General features: G+C 63.4%; 2 protein-coding genes across 2 annotated transcripts in view; one reads left to right on the top strand and one right to left on the bottom strand.

Annotated features, from left to right (window-relative positions):
• LOC119102763 (uncharacterized) overlaps window positions 1-7,560 on the top strand; it is a 74,760-nt gene extending 67,200 nt beyond the window's left edge. Inside the window, exons 22-29 of the mRNA XM_037226218.1 lie at window positions 968-1,074; window positions 1,446-1,541; window positions 2,111-2,218; window positions 4,522-4,906; window positions 5,505-5,774; window positions 6,359-6,655; window positions 7,086-7,142; window positions 7,446-7,560. Of these exons, the coding sequence (XP_037082113.1) occupies window positions 968-1,074; window positions 1,446-1,541; window positions 2,111-2,218; window positions 4,522-4,906; window positions 5,505-5,774; window positions 6,359-6,655; window positions 7,086-7,142; window positions 7,446-7,558 (1,433 nt within the window). The 3' untranslated portion in view covers window positions 7,559-7,560. The remainder of the gene's footprint in view (window positions 1-967; window positions 1,075-1,445; window positions 1,542-2,110; window positions 2,219-4,521; window positions 4,907-5,504; window positions 5,775-6,358; window positions 6,656-7,085; window positions 7,143-7,445) is intronic.
• Window positions 7,561-12,518: 4,958 nt separating this feature from the next.
• Window positions 12,519-20,562, bottom strand: Su(Tpl) (Suppressor of Triplolethal). Its single transcript, XM_037225610.1, has 5 exons — window positions 20,481-20,562; window positions 20,173-20,243; window positions 18,294-18,864; window positions 14,985-15,156; window positions 12,519-14,004 (listed from the first exon to the last, which is right to left on the bottom strand). The coding sequence occupies exons 1-5, from the start codon at window positions 20,495-20,497 to the stop codon at window positions 13,864-13,866; spliced, it is 972 nt and encodes a 323-aa protein (XP_037081505.1). The 5' UTR covers window positions 20,498-20,562; the 3' UTR covers window positions 12,519-13,863.
• Between the last annotated feature and the right edge of the window lie 1,415 nt (window positions 20,563-21,977).

Genomic DNA, 21,977 nt, shown 5'->3' on the forward strand with positions numbered 1-21,977 from the left:
ATGAATTGAAATGACCAGCTTGCAATCATTGTAGGCGTGTTAGTCGTTAGGTAAGATGTATTTTGAATGAGCTTACGGTCATGGACCTTGCTCACAGAGTCCAGAAATCAGAAAGGTTCGCCATCGAAGATCCCTTAGAAATACATCTTGCCTAACGATTAATGCCCGTCATTATTTTAAGGAGACGATTTTGCTTCAATTGAATAATTAGCATGGTTTGTTTCCCAAGAACTGCACCATCTCACAGGCATATATCATCAGCGAGTGCATCTATCACAGACGAGCGAATATATTATACCGACGAACCGCACGCGAACAACGTCAAGTAGCACCTGAAGGGCTTAGCCAGAATTAGGGCGGCGTTGTAGGCATTCTTCGCCCCGATCCGAGGCACCTCAGGGCGAATCGGCCGTGGCCGGGCTGTGGCGTCGCCACCATGCCCTGACACGGAGCGCCGCGGCCGCTGGCCCCGCCGCGTCGGCACTCCTCCGCTGACGGCGCCGGATTAGTGGCTGTCGTTCCGAGCGGCGGGTCCGGCGGCGGCCGCACGTGTAGGCCCCGCACACGCATCACCTGCCAACTTGTGCACCGAGGGCGTCCCGCTCTGCCGGCCGCGCGGCCCCGACCGCGGCCGGCCGCCACCGGCTATTGGAAAAGTTGCCGACCGGACGCGCTTGTCTGCGGCGGTGGCCGGCGCTGGCCGCCTCTAATTGTCTCAAGTTGGTGATCCGGCAGCATGCTGGCCGTACCGCCGGCGCGCACGGGGCTGTTGGTGGGCCGGCCGGCGTGGCCGGCCGCTCCCACCGTACGAAACCTGGCGCCTCGTCTGTCCTCTCCCGATACCTGCCCCGACGTTGTTGCCGTCCCTTCTGCGCGTTGGTGGATTAAATCGTGCAGCTGGCGGTATATCGCATCGAGGCCAGACAGATAAACAATAAAGCTGACACCGGCGTCTCTATTTCCGCAGAGGCCGCCTCTACGGAGCGATCACGTACCAAAAACGGGAAAAACAACCAGAAGGAGCTGTCCAATACCATCGACGACACGCAGTCTCAGCAGTACCGGCCGGGTCCGGTAGGTGGCACCCCGATCGCTGGCACGTGTCAGGCCGCAGGCCGCGTATGGGCCTACGGGTGGCCAAGGCTGCAACACAGCTCTGCATAGCTCAAAGGGTGACTCTATATACCAGGGAATTAACTTGCTCCAGCTTGAAATCGCCGGAGCGGTGTCAGTCTTTCGGTTTCAATTGTGCGACGCTGATTGAAACAACAGCTTAAGCTCGACATAAATCCGTATATTTCTGGAAAATCAAGCTTCAGTCGTGTGGTGCGAATTCTTCCCACGATTCTGCCGTGCATGGCTGGTGTTTGGCGGGGCTCTCCAGTGATACGTGTTGGTCCGTCTCCCGAGGGGACTTAACCCGACCGGGCCGCCAACTGCCGCAGGTGGCGCCGCCGGACGGCGACCCCTCCAACTCACTGCGCGACCTGCAGATCAACTTCCCGGCCGACCAGCAGCGCACGGACGTGGACCAGCCAAAGGTCAGCGCGGGGTGGTTGGAGGAGGGGGGAGGGTCGTCCATCGACGAGCCGCCGCCGCCGCGCTGTCCTGTGGACCTCTCCAGCAGTGATGAGCTGGCGCTGTCCCCTGCCTGGTGAGCATGCTAGCGGACCAGCAGGCGCGGACCGGATAGGCAGCTGGCCTGGCGTAGGTGACAGGCATGCCAACACTGTCCGACAGACGGATGCTGCGTCCGCCCGGCTCCTCGGGGACCATGGAAGGTGGTCTTTCTTGCCTGGTGCTTTTCGGGAGTCGCTCCGTATCATTGTTTTCTGCAAGCGCTATTCTCAGTATTCCGTTAGTGTTTTTCTCGCAGTAATTTGTCATGGACATGCTTTCTGGCGTGGGTTATGACGTTCCTTCGGCTGTTGGCGACCCTCCATTGGCTACTAGTCATGAAATGTCAACAAAAGATGAAATCGCGTTCCACTTATACTCAGCATCAGTACCAAGTGCACATTTCCAGTTCCTGTGATCTATTTGCCCTTTGTCATGGTTACTGCACGGAGACCAAGGCTCAAACACGTTTGCATCTCGTTCCGCCGTGCAGCGGGGACAGACGACCTCACGTGACCTTGAACTCAAGGTCAGGGGTCCGGTCGCGTCGTCGGCCGCCCGGCTCGAGCCGCATTTTCAGCGCCTTGTGTCAGGTCTCAAGGTAGGTGGTGCTCTCTGTTCCCCGGCATGCGATGTTTTGTACCCGGCGGCCCGCACCCAGCCCGGTTGGCAGCACAGGCGGCGGGGCGCACAGTAGGCCGAGGGGCCGGCCGCGTCACACGACCCCTGAGGCAGCGACACTTAGACGGCGGCGACAATAGTGGCGCAGTCCGCCCAGGCCGCAGGCAGAACAATCGATTCTGATAGAATGTAAGGCAGATTAAAAACATCAAATGAGAAATGGAATTTTCAGATAAGTCTGAGGCAAAGTATGATAGTTGTTTCAAGTAGTGTTCAGGTAGAGGTTCATTTGTACATAGGAATGATATAGGCGCAAACATACCCCTGTTGTTAGTTGACTCACAGTCCCAGAAATGGCTAACGCTTAGCCAAAATCCGGTCATCAGATTTCGACCACTGTGCTCGTGGAATTCGCAGAAGGTAGGTTCTTTTTATCAACTTAAGCTTCTGTATTATTCACTTGTTTCGGAGGCAAAATCGGGCACAAAACTTCGTCATGAATGCCCTCTCCAAGAGCATTGGAGACTTGCCAGACCTATGGATCCTTCATCTGTGGCTGGTTTATGCATCAGGATCTAGTGGTATATATACATGAACTGGGGATTGGGAAAGTGGCTGCTACCTTGACCCGTTCCCTACTTAAGCAGTATTTCATATTGGCTCCGGCGTTCTATGAGCAGAGACGCTGTGAACTAACAAACTCTCTCTCTCTCTCCCCCCCCCCCCCCTCTCTCTCCTCCTCCCCCCCCCCCTCCCTCTCTCTCTCTCTCTCTCTCTCTCTCTCTCTCTCTCTCTCTCTCTCCCTCTCTCTCTCTCTCTCTCTCTCTCTCTCTCTCTCTCTCTCTCTCTCTCCTCGTGCGCGCGCGCGCGCGCCTAAACTAAAACACGTTTAGGGTCAGTAATCCGGCCGGCCCACACTTGCATGCACTTGACCTCTGATGTTGCCCCGCCGGGTAATCACAAGGTTTGTCAAGCGACGAGTCAGTTCTTGACAGGAATTTCGCGTGTTCGATTGGTGCGTTCGACCGACTCGTGTTTTCACCCGTTCTTGCCCAGGCCCCTCTCCGCCGCATTTGGACTCAACGCCTTTGCACCGATTGTGCATGTATTTGGTACCCGACTGTTCCCTGCCTCTGGAATGAGACGCGCTGGATGAGAATGTTCTTGGCCCGTCCTTCGGCAGTTGGTCGGCTGCTCTCCCCGGAGATCGGCAGCTCCACTCACCCGCACGAGCTGTTGGTGTAGGCTTTACAAATAATACACAGGGGCCGACGGGGCAGGGCTCTCAGGCAGGCATGGGCTTCAAGCGCGCACAGAGAGCCGAGCTAGCGCACAGAGAGCCGAGCTAGCGCACAGAGAGCCGAGCTAGCGCAAGTAGCGCCCTGAGCGGGAGGCCCGAGCTCCGAGCCGTGGCGCCGCCAGCGCCCCCGCCCGAGCTCCGAGCCGCGGCGCAGCCAGCGCCTCCGCCCAGGCCGCGGCCAGCCGCGGAAGCCATGTGGAGTAGAGCCACGCTTTGTTTGCACCGCATGCTCTAGACGTGTTTCAATCACGTAAGCACAATGCTGGATGTGGTGGAAGGTGACTCGCTGTTTAGAGGGCTGCGGGGACGGTGCAAAAAGACCGCTGTTGACAGTGGCAGCACGCCCCGCTCTCCGCAGGAATACTTCTGGGGAAACATATCACGCATAGTTTAAATAACAACATGTAGGTTGCAAAGTGCTTGCGAGTATTCCATGCGCAATGTCCATCTGTTGTGAACGCGAACAATGTCCTGTGTCGGGCACGTGGACATGGCGCATGTTTTATGATTCAATGGTGAATTTAACGCGCCTTCTCTGTTTAGTGCGGTGTGATGAGGGCGAGCTGTCATTATGCATTCCGTACTGCTAAAAACACCTAACGTGACGCTGGGTGCATTCGAAGAAAGTAGAGCCATTGCTGGGGTCCACCTAAACGTATATTCTAGGCTACCATCATATCTTTTCTATTTGTTTTTACCTCCTTCTTTTCCTTTGCAAAGGGTTGCGCAAAACTACCAATGTTGGGCCATCCGAAGAGGAAGCATTAACGCCCCTTGACCCAAATCGTCTCTGATGCCGCCATCCCGCACACCACGTTCACCGGCCAGCGGCACTGGTACTAGGCTCTGATGGCCGTAGGTTCCGAGCGTTTCCGAGTTTCAGGGAGTCGCGCCGCCACCTAAGGGAGTCGCCCCCCCCCCCCCCCCCCCCCCCCAGCCGACCGAGAGTGCGCCATAATCGCACGTCTGTCCCGCTGTTTCAGGGCATCGTGCTGGGCGACAACCGCGGACGGTTTCGCTCGCGCTTCGGCCGCACCACCACCACCACCACCACAACCACCTCGACCACCACCAGCACCCGAGCCCCCACCACCAGCACCGCCTCCGCCACCGCCGCCGCGGAGTCAGCTGAGGGCGGCGCCACTGCTGCCGGCCGCACACCACCAGTGTCGGGGCCGCCCACAGTGTCCGCGGCCGACACGGAGGCCCCATCAGCCGAGGAGGACCGCAACAGCGAGCCGGAGTCCGAGACGGAGTCGGCGCCGGCGTCGGCCTCTGGATCGGAGGGTCGGCTGGGCTACGGGAGCGGCACGCAGGTGGAGATGCTGGGAAAGGTGCGGTCTGCTCCTGGAACCCTACCGTCGCTAGGTGGCATGCATGTGTCCATTAAGCGTGTAATGTATCAGTAACGAGTTTGTGTATCACCGAAGCATCAGCTTTGCCTTCCCACGGGAAATGTTTCATAAATATTATCGCTCCACTTTTGGCCGGCTTCACAACCAAAGAAACTTAATGAACAGCCATTGTAGGCATCGTGACCAATTATGATTGATTCGAACGACCGTCTTAGCCTGATTTCTGCTTGCATACCGTTCTCTCCCGATCCTGTGTTCCTGACACACTGAGCATCAGTGCTGTAACAGGATTCCGTCCAGCCGACACATGACCCCTCCTGATACACCAGCTGACACATGCCCCCCCCCCTGACACCCCAGCCGACACACGACCCCTCCTGATACACCAGCTGACACATGCCCCCTCCTGACACCCCAGCCGACACATGACCCCTCCTGATACACCAGCTGACACATGCCCCCTGACACCCCAGCCGACACATGACCCCTCCTGATACACCAGCCGACAAATGCCCCCTCCCCCTGACACCCCAGCCGGCACAATCCCTCCCGACACCTCAGCCAGCCGATGGCCCGCCCCTGACCCGGGCCGTGCCCTCCGGCGCCGGCAGGTGACAGGTCGGACGTGCGGTTCGAGTGGCTCATCACGGACTGGTCGCCGTGCTCGCAAACCTGCGGCGGCCAGGGCTTCGAGCTGCGGGCCACCCAGTGCCTGGTGCGCGTGCGGAACACCACCCGGCTGGTGGCGGCGCCGCTCTGTCACGATGCCGGTCTGGCCAGTCCGGTGGCTGTGCGGCCCTGCGGCCAGATGCTGTGCCCCGTGTGGCACGCCCACACCTGGCGGCCGTGCCGCCGCGCCCGCTGCGTCCAGTGGAACTACGGTACGCGGCGATAGGCGGAGCACAGCGGCGTGAGGGGGAGGAGGGGAGGCGGTTCGGCATAAGCTGCCCGGGTGGAGCACAGCGGTGTGAGGGGGAGGAGGGGAGGCGGTTCAGCATGAGCTGCCCGGGTGGAGCACAGCGGTGTGAGGGGGAGGAGGGGAGGCGATTCAGCATGAGCTGCCCGGGTGGAGCACAGCGGTGTGAGGGGGAGGAGGGGGAGGCGGTTCAGCATGAGCTGCCCGGGTGGAGCACAGCGGTGTGAGGGGTTTTGCCGGTTGTCGCTTATAACATTCTTACTGGGATTTTGTCTGGTATCTGACTCGTGCCAATGCAAGGCGAACGTCTGTTAGATAAAACCGTGACAAACATAAAAAGGAGTCTCGCATACTACCAGCCCGCTTTTTCGAACGTGCGTCTTGGCATTTCAGAGGCACATTTCGGTTCTTTTGTGTATGCTTGTTTTGTTTGATGTTTTTGGTTCACTGCAGTCTGTCAGTTAAGGCACCTTAGTGGTGCCGAGCGGACTGATGGGATGTTGGGAGCGCGCGCCTGCCCTGCAAACCTCCCTGCCTGCCTGCCTACAGCCATGCAGCGACGCAAGGTCAGCTGCCGGCTTCCGAACGGCACGACGGTGGAGAGCTCGCTGTGCGACCGCCACCAGCGGCCGGCCTCTCGCCAGGAGTGCTACAACGACATGTGCAAGGGCTCGTGGCGCGTCGAGCCCTGGTCGGCCTGCTCGGCCCAGTGCGGCCGCGCCGGCTATCAGTCCCGCATCCTACGCTGCGTCTGGTACGGCACGCGCCGGCCGGCTGGCAACACGTGCCGCGACCAGCCGCGCCCCACCGTCGTCAAGCCCTGCCTCGGAGCGCCCTGCCCGCCGCGTGAGTGCCGCCGCCGGCCGCCAGGGCGGCGCCACCGTAGTGCTTGCCGGCCGTTCCGCCGTCGGCTCTGAGCTGGCGGTCTGGTGTTGCTTGGCGCCCGCCGTCGGTGATGGCTATCGGTCTGTGCTGGAGCGGGCGGGCCGTCACTGGCGGCGGGTCAGGCTTGAACCCTCGGTCCTCGAGGTCGTCACCGCTCTGTCCCCGGTCTGGCATGCACGCGTGGTGTCCGTGCCCGCACCGACTGCCGTCTGTTTGGCCAGCCCTCTCACCCTTCGAGCTCCATCCACCTTGTTTGCCGTCTCTAGCCTGTGCGGGCTGGACAGCATCCGTGCCGCGTACGTTCCGAGATCAACAGAAGAGCACGCACCTTCCCGCACCCCTGCCCTGCTGTACTGTCTCGTGCCTGCTAAACGGACCGTCTGTTTTCCAGTGCAAACGTCTTCAGAAGAGATTTCACCCGATCTGTCGCATGACGAGGCCGTTGATGGTACGTGCCCCGCCCACCGGTAGTACAGCACTGATAGTCCCACCAATAATAGCGTGTTAGGCTTGTTTCGGCAAACACTTGCCCTTCAGTTTGCATGCAGCACCTTCAGAATGTTGTAGTAAGCTCGCCAAGACCAGCCGTGTTTAGTGGGAGGCGGGTCGGGATCATGCCCCCGACTCCTCGTTTGTGCTGCGCAAAGCGGTACTGTCCTTGTGATGAAACGCGACCAACGGGTGCGCGCATTCGGCCGGAGCCGCTTGGCGGCGACGCCGGGGCCGGGCTCACGCGCCACTTGCCCCTCAGGAGCCGGCTGCCGGGACCGCGCCAACTACTGCTCGCGCGCGCGCCAGCTGACGCTCTGCTCGATGCAGCGGATCAGGAGCGACTGCTGCCGCACGTGCCGGGACGTCGGCTGAGACGCGGGGGCCGCCGGTCGGCCGCCCGCCGCCGGCACCGGCCTGGCGCTCTGTCTGATCTCAGCAGCGGCGCTGCTGCTGGCCGCCGGCTGAGGCGGCCGGCCGGGCGGCCCGAGCGGCCCGGGCGGCCCCGCCACCCGCAGCTGACGGCTCCCCGCCCGGCCCGACGGGCGACTCAGAGCCGCCCACGTGATACCGACTCTCACCCACCCGTATTTATGGAGCGGCGCGCCGCGGCCCGACTCCCGTCGCGGCGCCGCGGCTTTCCTCACTCGGATGAGGCGGCGTCTCCGCTGTTGTTTCGTGTACATACAGGCTTAGTTCCGACACCGGCGGCCGTGTGGCAGCACGGTCGCTCGCGTCCGAGGCCGGGCGCTCAGCCCTCGCGCCCCGGGCGTCAGCTTTGACCGGAGAGCGCGTCTGGGGGCGCGTCGCCAGGCAGCCACCCAGCCCGTCCCGGCTTTAGTTCCTGCGCTTCAACGCCGTGTTAGGTCTTCCAGTCCAGCAGCATTAAGACAGTGTTGGCGCCCACTGCGCCCGTCAGTGTACCGTTATTACCGTATGTTCTATCCACGCGTGTAAGGCTTGCGCCTAGATTGAGGGCCCGACGGCGCCCTCTTAAGTGCGGGTCCGAGTGGTGTGTGTACCTTATTGTCACTAATTTGTGCCATATTCGTATGTGTACCGAGTTCGGTGTTATTTTTCGAGCTGGGCGTTTGACATGTTGACTGGGTAGAAATGCTTATAAATTGCATCTACTAACGGTTGGTCGTGTTCGCGGCACGGCGGCGTGCTCGGCGCTGTGCCGGGGCCAGGATTTGGAGCGACTTGAGGCTGTAGCGCGGCCGGTTCAGGGCCACCAGCTGGACAGCGAGTATCTGAGCGGAGTGACGAGTGCAGGATCTGCAAGCAAACGGGCTCCACCGATCGCACCGGCTCTGCTTTTGGAGCGGAACATGCCTGCCTGTAACAGAATGAAATAAAGGAAGACGAAACTGCGCTAGAACTGCGTGCCGTGTTTGGAGCAGCCAGTCGGCGCCTTTGCATCGCAGCCCGCCCGAAACGATGACCAATCAAGGGGCGGAGGAACGAGGTGATTTCAGACGTGGTTCGTGGTGTACATGCCCCCGACTGCTCAGATCCTGACGACTGCTCAGACCCTGACGGCGGCTCAGACCCTGACGACTGTTCAGATCCTGACGACTGCTCAGATCCTGACGACTGCTCAGATCCTGAAGGCGGCTCAGACCCTGACGACTGCTCAGATCCTGACGAAGGCTCAGATCCTGACGAAGGCTCAGACCCTGACGATTGCTCAGACCCTGACGGCGGCTCAGACCCTGACGACTGTTCAGATCCTGACGACTGCTCAGATCCTGACGGCGGCTCAGACCCTGACGACTGCTCAGATCCTGACGAAGGCTCAGATCCTGACGAAGGCTCAGACCCTGACGGCGGCTCAGACCCTGACGATTGCTCAGACCCTGACGGCGGCTCAGATCCTGACGAAGGCTCAGATCCTGACGAAGGCTCAGACCCTGACGACTGCTCAGACCCTGACGGCGGCTCAGACCCTGACGATTGCTCAGACCCTGACGGCGGCTCAGACCCTGACGACTGTTCAGATCCTGACGACTGCTCAGATCCTGACGAAGGCTCAGACCCTGACGACCGCTCAGACCCTGACGGAGGCTCAGATCCTGACGACTGCTCAGATCCTGACGACTGCTCAGATCCTGACGGCGGCTCAGACCCTGACGACTGCTCAGATCCTGACGAAGGCTCAGACCCTGACGACCGCTCAGATCCTGACGACTGCTCAGATCCTGACGGCGGCTCAGACCCTGACGACTGCTCAGATCCTGACGAAGGCTCAGACCCTGACGACCGCTCAGACCCTGACGGAGGCTCAGATCCTGACGACTGCTCAGACCCTGACGACTGCTCAGATCCTGACGACTGCTCAGACTCCTGACGACTGCTCAGATCCTGACGACTGCTCAGATCCTGACGGCGGCTCAGACCCTGACGGCGGCTCAGATCCTGACGACTGCTCAGACCCTCACCGCTGTTCAGATCCTGACGAATCCTGTGGAATTTCAGGTCTTGTGGAATTCTCAGCAGCACAATTTTCACTCTGCTGAAGAGTAGCGCAAGTTTTTTAAAGGTCGCCCAACGCGTGTTCAAGACATTCAAATGCAACTTATATTGCGTCATTCATCACGTGACGCACTTCTGACAGGCTGCAATGTCACGATCATTTCACCACCCCTTTCAATTACCATGAGAAATGTACGATTTGCGACCTCGAAAAAGCTAAGGCGCACGGACCGGAAACAAGTCCAGATCACGGCGGCTAAGCGCCGCAGCGACACATTGATTCTCGCCCTGATGGTTGGGGAGGGGTCGATGCGACCCCCACCCCCCCCCCCCCCTTTCGTGAGGTTTCCTTCGAGTATCTCCCCAGCAAGCCATGTTGTCGCGCCCCACAGTCCGGTAGCCCATGAGGAATTCATTGCGCGTGTTTCGACACCATAAACGCGTTTCTAGCGCTTCTTCTTCTGAATACCAACGGCTTGTTAGGCTCGCGCACGACCATCCACGGTCGGCACGAGCGGCGACCGACGAATCCGCTGACGCACGACGGGCCGACGCCGCGGCGGTCCTGCATCATCACCGTGTGCTCAACACAAGCAAGTATACACCATTGCACTGCGAATTCAACAAGGAACACGACTGTCCAAGTTTATCCCACCGAGCGGCTTGGTTCCGTACATGATGGAACGCAAAGCTGAAACAGCGCAATTCTCATGCAAAATTGACCTTTACACCGGCATAAAGGGGTTAATTATTGACCTGGAAAGGCAAAACGTCGGCGCATCGACTCCAGCTATCAGTCCGCGCTACAAAAAGGTGCGAATTAAGGCAAGGATTAATGCTGACGGCAGAAACACGAAGAATTGTTGCGGCAAAGGTGAAAGTCGTGCAAGCTCACTATTGCGCGCGCATTATGAATCCGCCCGCTTTTTAAGGGGAGGGGGCGTTTTATAGTATTGAAAGATGAACTGACAGCCAGCGAACTGGCAAACCATGCCGCTTGAGAATGTGTGCGTGGAAAATAGCATCGTTGCATCTTGACCTGCCTAACTCTTAAATGCATTGGGATTGAGCAGCCGCGAGACCCCAAAACGCCCTCCAGGCAGCCAGTGACCAAAAAGTGACGAAGCGGGCTGTTGATATGACCAATCACCCCGAAAGTCGTCCGTTGTGTGATGCGGCCTTAACAATGAGAGCATAACTGCAAGTCAGTCTTCGGCCAGGAACCGGCCGACGGCCTCTCTACCGACCCAAACCGAATCCAATCGACGGCAGGTCAAGCCGCGTCAGCTTGGCAACGTTTTTAGTTTCACAGCTGCCGCTCAAGCATTTTCAAGCATTACGGCACACCTCAACAAAATGTAGATGTCGCGAGCAGCACGGCTTAGGCCTCCTCGAGCTCACCGCCGACCCGACGGACGGCACGACAGCGGCACCTGACCGGCACCTCAGCACGCCCGCTCAACGTGCGGGCGCCTCCCGCCCGGCCTGAGTGGACAGACACTCGAGACGTGACCGACAAACGGCGTGTCCATGCAATACACAAGTTTTATTTGTAGAATGTTTGCATCACACACAGGGCGGATCAGACGCCGCGGTCTCTCTCACAGGGGCGCTGCTGTCCGGCGGCCGCGGCCGCTCACACCAGCCGGCGGACCGGAGTCGGCCGTGGCGCCCCCTGTCGACGCCGGCGCGCACTTCAGCTTGCGCCGCCGGCCGTCGGCAGACGCCGCCACCGGGCCGACGCGTTCACAGACTTTTGACCGGGCGACGCGCGTCACGGGGAAGCCCGACGCAGCCGGCCGGCCGACCGGCGCGTCGGCCCCGCCGCGTGGCCCGCTCGCCCGTCCTCGGAAAGACAATCGGAGTGGCTGCGACTTTGCATAACGCTCGCCGCGGCTCGGCGCGGAAGCGCCGGATCAAGCTGGCGGCGCTGACACAGCTGTTGCATAGTGTGGCCTGGTGGCGGCCGGACGCGCCGCCGGCCCGCCGCCGCCGTGTCCCAACCACGGCGGCGACGGCGGCGGCGGCTGCCCGCGGTGGCCAGCCCCGTCGCTAATGCCTCCACTACAAGCCCTGGGGCGGGGCGGCGCCCGCGCGGCGCCGCGCGGGCGCGGCGTCGGGCGCCGACCCCTCGCTCTATAGGTATACAGTCATGGCACTGGAATCGAGAGGACGCGCAGAGGCGGTCCGGCCGGCCGGACAGAGCCCGCCCGTGGAATACACGCGCGCCTCCACCACCGCACGCAGCACCGGCACACACACGCACGCCGCTCAACACCAATTCCCCGGGCGTGCGCTACACCACCAACAGACATAGCTGTTTTTATGATTTTTTACCATATCGCGCTCCGTCGGTGACGCGGCAACTACACGTCTCTGATAAATTAGACTAAACTCTCGGTCACATTGGCTCCACAATTTGGCTACTCGACACACGCCGCAACACGGATAGAGGAGAAATACGTATAATACAGATAAAATACGTGAGACACGGCTGGTCTGGATCCGGTCCGGGTCGACAGGGGTTATCACAATACGGGCCGCGGGCGGGCCGGCGTCACGGTCCGGTCCGGTCGGGTCGGGTCAGGTCAGGTCAGGTCAGGTCGGGTCAGGTCAGGTCAGATCGGCGGTCGACTGTTGGTCAGCTGTGGCCAGCCTCTCCCGAGAGAATGTCAACAGATGGGACGCCACCGTGTTTTTGTACTTTTCTTGAAAATTCGGCCCGTTTGTCCGACCTACGGAAGCCCAGCGGCGCCCCCAGCTAGCGGCGTTTTGGCGGGCTGCCCGGCACAGCGACTGGGTACCAGACGGGAGGCGTGAGACGTGCACAGCAGTAGCAGGACGACAAACAAAACTCCACTAACGAGTATGCAAATTTATTGATATGAAAAACAACAAGCAGATATTCATAGTGTTTAAGTGGACGAGAGAGGGCTGGGAACCTGTTCACAACCGTGCCGGCCTGGGGCCTTCCCCGGCGTCGACGCGGGCTCGATCCGCTCGGCCCCGTATCACTCTGCGTCCGACTCAGCGCGGCGGACCGGCGCGTGGCACCGCGCCGCTCACAGGAACCAGCGCACCTCCCAAGCCCCACCCCACAAACACACGCGCACGCACGCACCCACGCACGCACACGGGAGACCCGGCCAGCCCGCCGAGACGTGCCCCACGCAGCCCGAGGAAGACGGAAGCCCGCCGGCAGGGGCGGGGGCGGGGGCGGGGGCGGGGGACTAATGCTGGCCGTCGGCCGGGCCGGGCCGCGCGGCTCGGCTGGTGCCGTCAGTTGAGCTCTCCAGTGGGGATCGGTAGCTACCGGGCCCGCCCGCCCGGCGACTAGACAGACTAGGAGCTGGAGTGACTAAAGGCAGACTGCGGGGGCGCGGGCCGGGCGGCGGCCGCCCTCCGCCCGCCGATCCAGGTCAGAGGCCAGCCGCCCCCCAACGAATGCCGGGCGCCGCCCGCAGACCGGGAGAAGCACTGGCGAACGAACACAGGCGCGCGCGCGCGCGCGCGCGGACGAAGCCGTCCCCGACCAGCCGCGAGCGGCGCCGGCCGTCCAGGGACTTGAGCAAAACATACAAAAGATAACACCCGTAAGTACCTACAGCTAGCAGCACGTACCCGGAAAGAGGGCGTCGCCGGAGCCCTGCCCGGCGCGCCGCCGTCCCCCAGCCCCGGTTTTGATTTGACCTCTCGTCGCGCGGATCAGCTGAAAGCTCGGAGCGGCGAGCGCGTATCACACAGGCGCGCCGGCGGGCCGGGCCGGGGCGGCGGCGGCGCCGGCTGGCCACAGGGCGTCGGTCGGCGTCCGTCACCGGGTGTCAGTCAGCGGTCTGCCGGCGCCGGCGGCGGCGCCGGGCCGGCGTAGGAACTCAGCGGGCCGCCCCAGTCCGTCAGCGTCCTGCGTCGCGCGCGATGGCAGGCACAGGGCGATGTCGTATCTCAGTGTTAAGATCTTCGTTAGTGGCATCATCGGATACAAAAGGGCGCACGCGACGCCCAGCGGCGGCGGCGCGCGCGGCGCGGCCGGCCGGCCGACCCGCCCCGGACCTCCTCCGGGGCGCTGCCTGCCGGCCGGCCAGCCCGGCACCCTCGACCACATACAACGGGCCGGCCATTTCCATAAAGCTACATCTGTCTATGTACAGCGGCAGGCGGCCGGGCCCGGGCCGCCCGGCCGACGTCCCCGTCCCCTCGCCCCGATACTACCGGTCAGTCTGCCACTGCCGTACCAGCGACTTGACGTACTGCAGCTTGTTCTGCAGGTAGGACCAGCGTCGTCGCGCCGACCGGTACTCCTCGTTGTTGCACGACTCGTACTCGTCGCGGATTTTCCTCTCGATGCCCTGCGGAGGAAGGGGAGGGCGCGTCAGAGCGAGGGCGGCCCGGATAATCTCCCCGGCATACGCACAGCTTCGCGCGCGCCCGCCGCGCGCCAAAGCCAGGTGGACCAGCACGTGCGGCGAGACACCTGGGCCGCACAAACACCACGACGCAGCGCGCGGCAGGCCGACTGCGTCCACACGGCGCCAAACACGGGGACGGCAGCCGTGCGGGACCGCCGTCCGCACCACATGACGCGTGCTGCGGCTGGGCTGGGCAACTCTGACAGCGCCCGGGCCATCACAACCGGACAACTCTGAAAGCGGTGAACACAACACACCGCCGAATAACAGACAATAGACCGGGCTGGCAAACAGCATATCTACCCGGGTTCAAAGACGTGAGGAATGCCACACGCAACGCACAATAGCCGGCCTGGTAAAGGCGACCGGGGATGGTACCGAAGCATACATAAACAGCAACCACAAAGGAAACCCAACACACACCAGTGACACGAGCCCGCCACAAGCTTCAATCTGCCGTCGACGTCTGATGTCACACCCGGCATCATTGGCATCCGAGCCACAATGTCACAGACGCCACCGGGCGGCGTCCGTCGGCGATCTCAGCGCCGGTCAGGCACCTGCCGTCAACACGCCACATCCGGCCTTTGGCCGGCGCCTCAGCCGCGCGTCACGCTCATCAGCCGGGTCAGTGCACGGCTGTCGGCACGGTCTCCGCCTGCAGAGGCGCACCACTCCAGCCACACACGGAGGGGAGAGACACAGCAGCACGGCGGCAGCCGCGGCAGGAGCGGCACGCTCCGATCGTACGGCGCCGGCCGGCCGTCTCAGATTCCGCGCACACACTGGACGCCACAGAGAGCCTGCCAGGGCACGGTGGCGTCCGAGTGACGGTGTGATGCTGTGCCGGCGGCGGTGCCAGCGCGGTGTCGGTGTCAGTGTCACCGGGGTCCGTGTGTCAGGCCGTGCGGCGCCGGTACCTTCCACTCCTCGGAGCCCTCCTCGGCGGCACGCAGCTGCTGCTCGAGATCGGCGAACTTGCGGTACACGCTGCCCACCAGCTCCCAGAGCCGCTGGTACTCCTGGTAGCCGCTCTCGAAGTCGCTCTTGTACCGCTGCAGCTGGCTCTCCGAACTGATCGGACCGTATTGACTGCGGAAGACGAGGAGGCGCCGTCAGAGTATGGCACGGCACGGCACGGCACGGCACGGCACGGCACGGCACGGCACGGCACGGCACGGCACGGCACGGGTCACGGAACACGGGGCAGGGGCACACGGTCAGAACACGTGCGGGCGAGTGACGGTCGACGCGACAACACAACGATGATGTGGTCCTGTGGCGCAGCTGCCAGCACCAGTTTAGAAATCACGACCGCGTGACAGGACAGCGTGACAGTCAGACCCACCATCAGTGGGGGCCTATCAGCTGATCACGGCAGGACAGCGTGACAGTCAGACCAACCATCAGTGGGGGCCTATCAGCTGATCACGGCAGGACAGCGTGACAGCCAGGCCAACCATCAGTGGGGGCATGTCAGCTGATCATGGCAGGACAGCGTGAGTCAGACCAACCATCAGTGGGGGCATATCAGCTGATCATGGCAGGACAGCGTGACAGTCAGACCAACCATCAGTGGGGGCATGTCAGCTGATCATGGCAGGACAGCGTGAGTCAGACCAACCATCAGTGGGGGCCGATCAGCTGATCACGGCAGGACAGCGTGACAGTCGGACCAAATCGCTCGCGGCTAAAGGAGGAGAGATTCATCAGCACCGGGAAAGGAAAGAGGGGAAAGGGGGCGGGAGGGGCCATTTCCGGCGGTGAGCAGCCGGTGGGAGCGGCCGGGTAGGGGAGGACGGCACCGCGCCGGCGCCGTCTCGCCGTCTCGCCGGCGCCGCCGCTGCCCGGGTGAAAGTCGCTGGCCGCCGGTCATCCGCACGCCGCACGGACAGGCGGGGCCGGACGGCCGGCCGGCGCCCGGCGGGCGCGGCCACTGACGAGCGCGACGTCGCCAGACGCGCACGCTCGGTATCGACAAGGGATCTCGACAAACACGCCGACGCCTGGCGTCAGAGGAGTGTCTCGATCAGCGCGTCGGACAGAGGCTACCTGCGCCCATCCAGGGCGATGAAAAAACGTGGCTGCACGGATTCCAAGTACAGGACGCACCCCACATGTCACGCTGTTGCACGTCCACCTGAACGGAGTTGTAGGAAGTATGCGACCACAACTGAAAAACACGGCGGCAAGCGCCCGTAAACCAGCTTCTAACACACCTTAATTCCACCAGCCATCTCACCTTCTCCGAAACCAGCCTGACTCAGCCCAAGCCAGTCTAGATATCAACAGCTGACAAAGCCACCACAGCCAAAAAGTGCGGTCGCCGCCCCTAGTTACGTGCTCTCCACACCCAGCAAAAACGAGAGTGCCTCGGCCCCACGGGGGCCAGGTCTGCCCGTTGACGAACTGCGGTCGGATCCGTCTGACAGCCGCCGCCGGCCGGCCGGCCACGGCGCGTGCGGCACCGCCGGCGGACGCCGACAACGGGCGGCAGCGCTCCGACGCCGGGCCAAAGGCTGACCCGGGCGGCGGAGCGCGGAGCACCGGCTCGACCCCGGCACCGGCGACTCGCCTGGGGCGCCAGCCACGGTTCGGCGGCGACGACGGACCGTTGCGAGGTCGGCCCGGGCGGCGCGGCTGCTCACCACCGCCACGCCGCCTTCACAGTCCGCTTGCTGTTTGCCCGCCGCCAACACAGCCAGAGCTAACACCGCTCCTTCAGGCCATCACCCCCTAAGTGGAGTACAATGGGCCTTTGGATGCCATGGCATTGGCCGATGGCCAGCTGTTGCGCAAGCTATCGAGAGGCTGGACCACTCAATATTGGAACGACGCAGCGAGGCACGATACTTGCAGCGCGGTTACAAAGTATCCTGCAAATACCAGCACGCCATCCACGCATATCGCCAGCACGTTGCCAATGACAAACTTGCAATTCTCTGGCCGTTCGATGCCGGGCAAAAACGATTTGCAGCTGCGCCGAGAGCCCGTCGGCCTGCCAGCCGGGCCGCCGACGGCTCCGCGCAGGACGAGCGCCGTCGCGAGGGCTGAGATCGCCGCCTCCGAACGGCGCCGCCTGTGCCGGAGCGGCCGCAGCGACCTGGCCGGCACAGCCCCGGCAGGCGGCAGCCGCCCGACCGACCGCGCCGGGACGGCCGTCAGCCGGGAGTGCCACAAACCGCCCACGGGTTGACCGACCGACTCCACCGCCACACAGACCCCTCCCGCGCAGCGGACAGCAACCTGCCTGCCCGCCGCGGGACGGCCACCGCGTGACGCCCGGTGGGCAGGGGGAGGCGTGGACAGGCTCGGCCGGGCGAGGGGACAGACGACTGCGTCGGGGGCGCAGTCGGTGGGCAGGGGGAGGCGTGGACAGGCTCGGCCGTGGCAGGGGGACGGACGACTGCGTCGGGGGCGCAGTCGGCGGGCAGGGGAGGGCGTGGACAGGCCTCGGCCGGGCGAGGGGAGACAGGACGGACTGCCGTCGGGGGCGCAGTCGGTGGCTAGGGGGAGGCGTGGACAGGACCTCGGGCCGGGCGGAGGGACAGGACGACTGCGTCTGGGGCGCAGGTCGGCTGGGCCAGGGGGAGGCGGTGGACAGGCTCGGCCGTGGCAGGGGGACGGACGGCTGCGTCGGGGGCGCAGTCGGCGGGCAGGGGGAGGCGGTGGACAGGCTCGGCCGGGCGAGGGGACAGGCGACTGCGTCGGGGGCGCGGTCGGCGGGCAGGGGGAGACGTGGACAGGCTCGGCCGGGCGAGGGGACAGGCGACTGCGTCGGGGGCGCAGTCGGCGGCCCCGCCGCGAAGGTCGTACCGATGCCGTCCGCCGACCCGACAGGTCGCAGCTTGAGATGACGTCGACGCCGCCTCGCGTGCCATGCCCGCCGCCGGCGGCGGGCATGGCGCAGCGCCCGGGGACCACGCCGAGACGGGACATGGCCTCTGAATGCCCCGGCGGCGCCCCCGTTCCAGCCACGAGCCGACCCGACCCCGCTGTGGCGGAGCGGCGCTCGGTGGCCGACCGATGGGGCGACAGACCGGGCAGCGACGGCGCCACAGGTCGGCCCCGGGGGGCGGCCGACATTCCCGCCGGCCGGCGCTGACGCAACGCCTCCGACCGCCCGACCGCCGCCAGCTGTGTGGCGACAGCGGCGGCGGCCGAGCCGCGGCCGGCGCCGATGGCCGCGCTCGCTGCGACGGCGCGCGGCCGGCGCCACCGATCCTCACCTTAGAAAATCGGGCTCGTCCTCGCGGTGCGCCGACGAGCCCGAGTGGTGGCTGTCCGGCGACGAGTCGGGCGTCGGCGTGCGGTCGCTGACGCCAGTCGACGACGGCGACTGCGCCGTCGGCGCCTTGCGCCAGTCGTAGTGCGGGCCCGTGTTGCGGCGCTCGCCGCCGGCGTCGGCAGCGGCGGCGGCGGCAGCGGCGCGTGGCCGCCCGGTCGCCGCCAGCCGCTCGTGCGGCGCCTGCTCGCCCGGCCGACGGTAGTGAGAGACGCGCGGCCGCTTAGCGGCGGCGGCGGCGGCGGCGGACGAGGCGGTCGGGACTGGGTCGGCGGCGGACGGCGAGGGCCGCTTGCCGGCCGGCGAGCGGCCGCTGCTCGAGTCGCTGCTCGGCGGCGTCAGGTTCTCCGGCCGGTGGGCGACAAACTCCCGCCGCTCCTGCTCCGTGTAGTACGGCCAGTCTTGCGACACCTCGTTCCAGACGTGCCGCTTCAGGTAGTACACGTTGTCTCGCAGCGACGCCACGCTGCCAAGCAGGCCGTGCACGTTCTTCTTGTCCTTCTCGCGGATCCCATCTGACGGGGTTGGGCGGTCGGTCAGCACGGCCAACCGGCGATAGCGTGAGGCGGCGCCGAGTGTTGCCGGCGCACGCAAATCATGACGGCAACAAAACGCCAACCTGGCGACTGGGAGGTCACAAACTGAGTCAACGAAACACGCACAGCGAACACAGGCGATGCGTTCGACCCACTCATCCCCCGGCCACCAGTTACGCCTGGTGGCCTCATCATATCGATCCACGCTGGCGCGCATCGCAGGAAAGGCACCAGCGGTGCACGTACAACACTGTAAGTCCCCTCCGCGACACCTGACTGACACTCCACGCGGCTCTGACCCGTGACCATCGCAGGCTTAACACACACCGCACGTCACATGTCCGCCCCTGCCCTCCCTGTTCCGCCCGTGCTGTGAGCGCACGCCAAATCGCTGTCCGAGCATCCCGAAAGCGTCAGCCGGCGCGAAGACAATACGTTCCGCACTGCTGCCGTTTGGGAAAGCGGCCGAGACGACCGCATGCACGGGCCGAGCGGCGCCGTAGCGACGGACGTCGCAGCGTCGCCTCGGATGCGCGCTTCGTCACGCGGTCCTAGCACAACACCCCTCGGACCGACGACGGTCAGCCGCGGACCCAGACGTCAGCGCGCCCCATGCACCCTTGTGTAGGAAACGTATCCGATAACCCGTCGGCTTTCGCTGAGAGACAACATCTGTCCGACGCAAGCCGTTCCTATGACATGTTCGGCCCGGCACCCAGCAACACAGCCCTCAGTCCCTGTCGGCTATCGCGCACTTGCTGAGTGGCGTGGAAAGGGGGGGGGGAGGCGTGCGTGTTTCTACCGGACAGCGACGGAGCGAGGCAGGTCGCACGCGACGCTTCAGCAGTTCAGCGTGGTCTGTCTGTCTGCCTGACACTACGCCAGCGCGTTGCGACCAGTGCGAATAGTTCAGCGTAGTCTGTCTGTCTGCCTGACGCTGCGCCAGCGTGTTGCGACCAGTGTGGATCGATGCTTCGCTTTTCCGGGCAGTGTCACCGCCGGAGTGATATCGTCCACCGGAGGGCACTGGCGCCGCACTGGTGGGGTCGCCGGGCTGGTGAGCAGCCATGACCCCCTCCTCCCCGCCCCCTCCCCCCCCCCCCGCCTGTTACCGGCCAGCCGGTCGGCGGCGCCCACGTGTCCAGACGTCCCCGCCCCCACCGGCGGCGGCATGGCGGCGGCGGCGACGGCGGCAGTGTCTCGCCACCGCCCACCGACGTTAAATATAGCCGCGGTGCGACGTCGGACAGCGGCCGGCCCGGCCGGCGCGCCGACGCGCTCACGCACCTTTGTACAGTTTCTGCATCACCTCGATCTTCTTGCAGGGCCGGGTGGCCAGCAGGTGTGCCAGCCGCTCCCTGGAATCAGGCGGTCCGTCAGCAGACGGCCGACACTCGGCCCACTCACGAGGCGGCGCGGCCCGGCGGCGGCCGGCCAGACGGCGCCGCTCTGCTGTGCTCTGCAGACGGGGCGCGTCGCGGACGGTGAGACGACTCATCGCTCGACAGGCAGACGGCCGGGCGACGCCAGCAGACTGGGGACATCAGCCGGCGACAGCGGAGGCCGCTCGGTGCCCGCCGGGCTCGTCCTCTCACCTGAGCGGCCGACGCATCACGTCCGGCGACGCCGACGACGTCGAGGTGGCGACCGCAGTGGCGGCGGCGGCAGCGGTGGCGGCGGCGGCGGCAGCAGCGGTGGCGGCGGCGGCGGTGGCGGCCGGCCGGCCGGGCGCCGTGCCTGGCGCCGGTGCCGTCCGCGGCTGGACGGCCGGCCGCGGGCTGAGGCGCGTCGGAGAGCGGTGCGGCAGCGGCTCGGGTCGTCGCGCCGCCGGCGCCGGCGCGCGCCCCGGTGGCGCTTTCACCTTTACGCGGCGCCCGAGGAAGGGGTCCGACTGCTTGATCATCCGGGTGCTGTCGGGGAGGAGCGGCGGTCAAGGCACGAGCGAGGAGACATGGTCGCGGAAGGGCGCGAGGAGGCTGCCATCCACCCTGCCGTCACAGGTGTGGATGGCCACCGGACAGCCACAGGCCGTTCGCCGGGCTTCCGGCTGGCATGGCCGTTGCTGGTGAAAATGATCACCGATTTCGGCTCCAGTATAGGTGGAGCCGGTGACCGGTGTACGACATTTGGCCTGAGGCCTGGCAACACTAGAAGCTCAGTTATTATCTGAAGGCACTCACCGTAAATTCATCTTGCCCAAAATAGCGTATAGCGTTGACCAACGCACAACCTTGCGCAACCTGCTATCCAAGCCTCTTGGTTAATCGCGTATTATGATGAGATAACAGACGTGACATGCAGTACTTATGTAAGCCATCTAGTCGCTGACTAGCCAGCTGAACTGGTCTTCGACGGTCAGAGAGGCTTACAAAGCTGACTTCAAGAATATATGGCTTACACATATAACATGCATAATCCGGCCTTCTCCGTGTGATCCTAATTGCATGCGTGATAAGCTCTCCACAAGAATTCAAGCACGTCGTGTTCATTAAAAGTCAACTTATACAGCTACAATCGCTTAATCCTGGACGAATAGCTAGCTGGCATGTCATTAGAAAATAGAAACAGACGCATTACATATTTGGCACTCTTTCAGAATCAGTGAGCATCATCCAGCGGATATCTGAAACGATTTTGGCAACAGCGCCCATATGCGCCCATAATCTCGTGCCACGCAGCTGCGGGCGTATGCTTCTCATGCTCAAAATGACTGGTCATTAGATTCAGGAACTCATAGCCTTGCACTTTAAAGGAGCTGTAATGATTGTGGCCGCATGTATCGGAATCAACGGCTCATAAAAACCTACAACCACGCTGCAACAGGCATAGAACGTTCCAAGCATTTGCGGTTGTGCGCTATCCAAAAGGCAGCTTCGGAGAGTCGCCCCCCCCCCCCCCCCGTTCACTCCTAGGTTTCTGTGCATGCTAAAATGAACTAAAAGGCAGCTTCGGAGAGTCGCCCCCCCCCCCCCCCCGTTCACTCCTAGGTTTCTGTGCATGCTAAAATGAACTATCTCTTTGGCGTTTGCGGAATGCGTTTTCGCAACTATAATTATAAACTGTACCAACCGAAAAGTACGCGTGGATTACAA

Source organism: Pollicipes pollicipes, unplaced genomic scaffold (assembly GCF_011947565.3).
Source record: "Pollicipes pollicipes isolate AB1234 unplaced genomic scaffold, Ppol_2.1 Scaffold_5724;HRSCAF=6776_pilon_pilon_pilon, whole genome shotgun sequence".
Taxonomy (NCBI): Eukaryota; Metazoa; Arthropoda; class Thecostraca; order Pollicipedomorpha; family Pollicipedidae; genus Pollicipes; species Pollicipes pollicipes.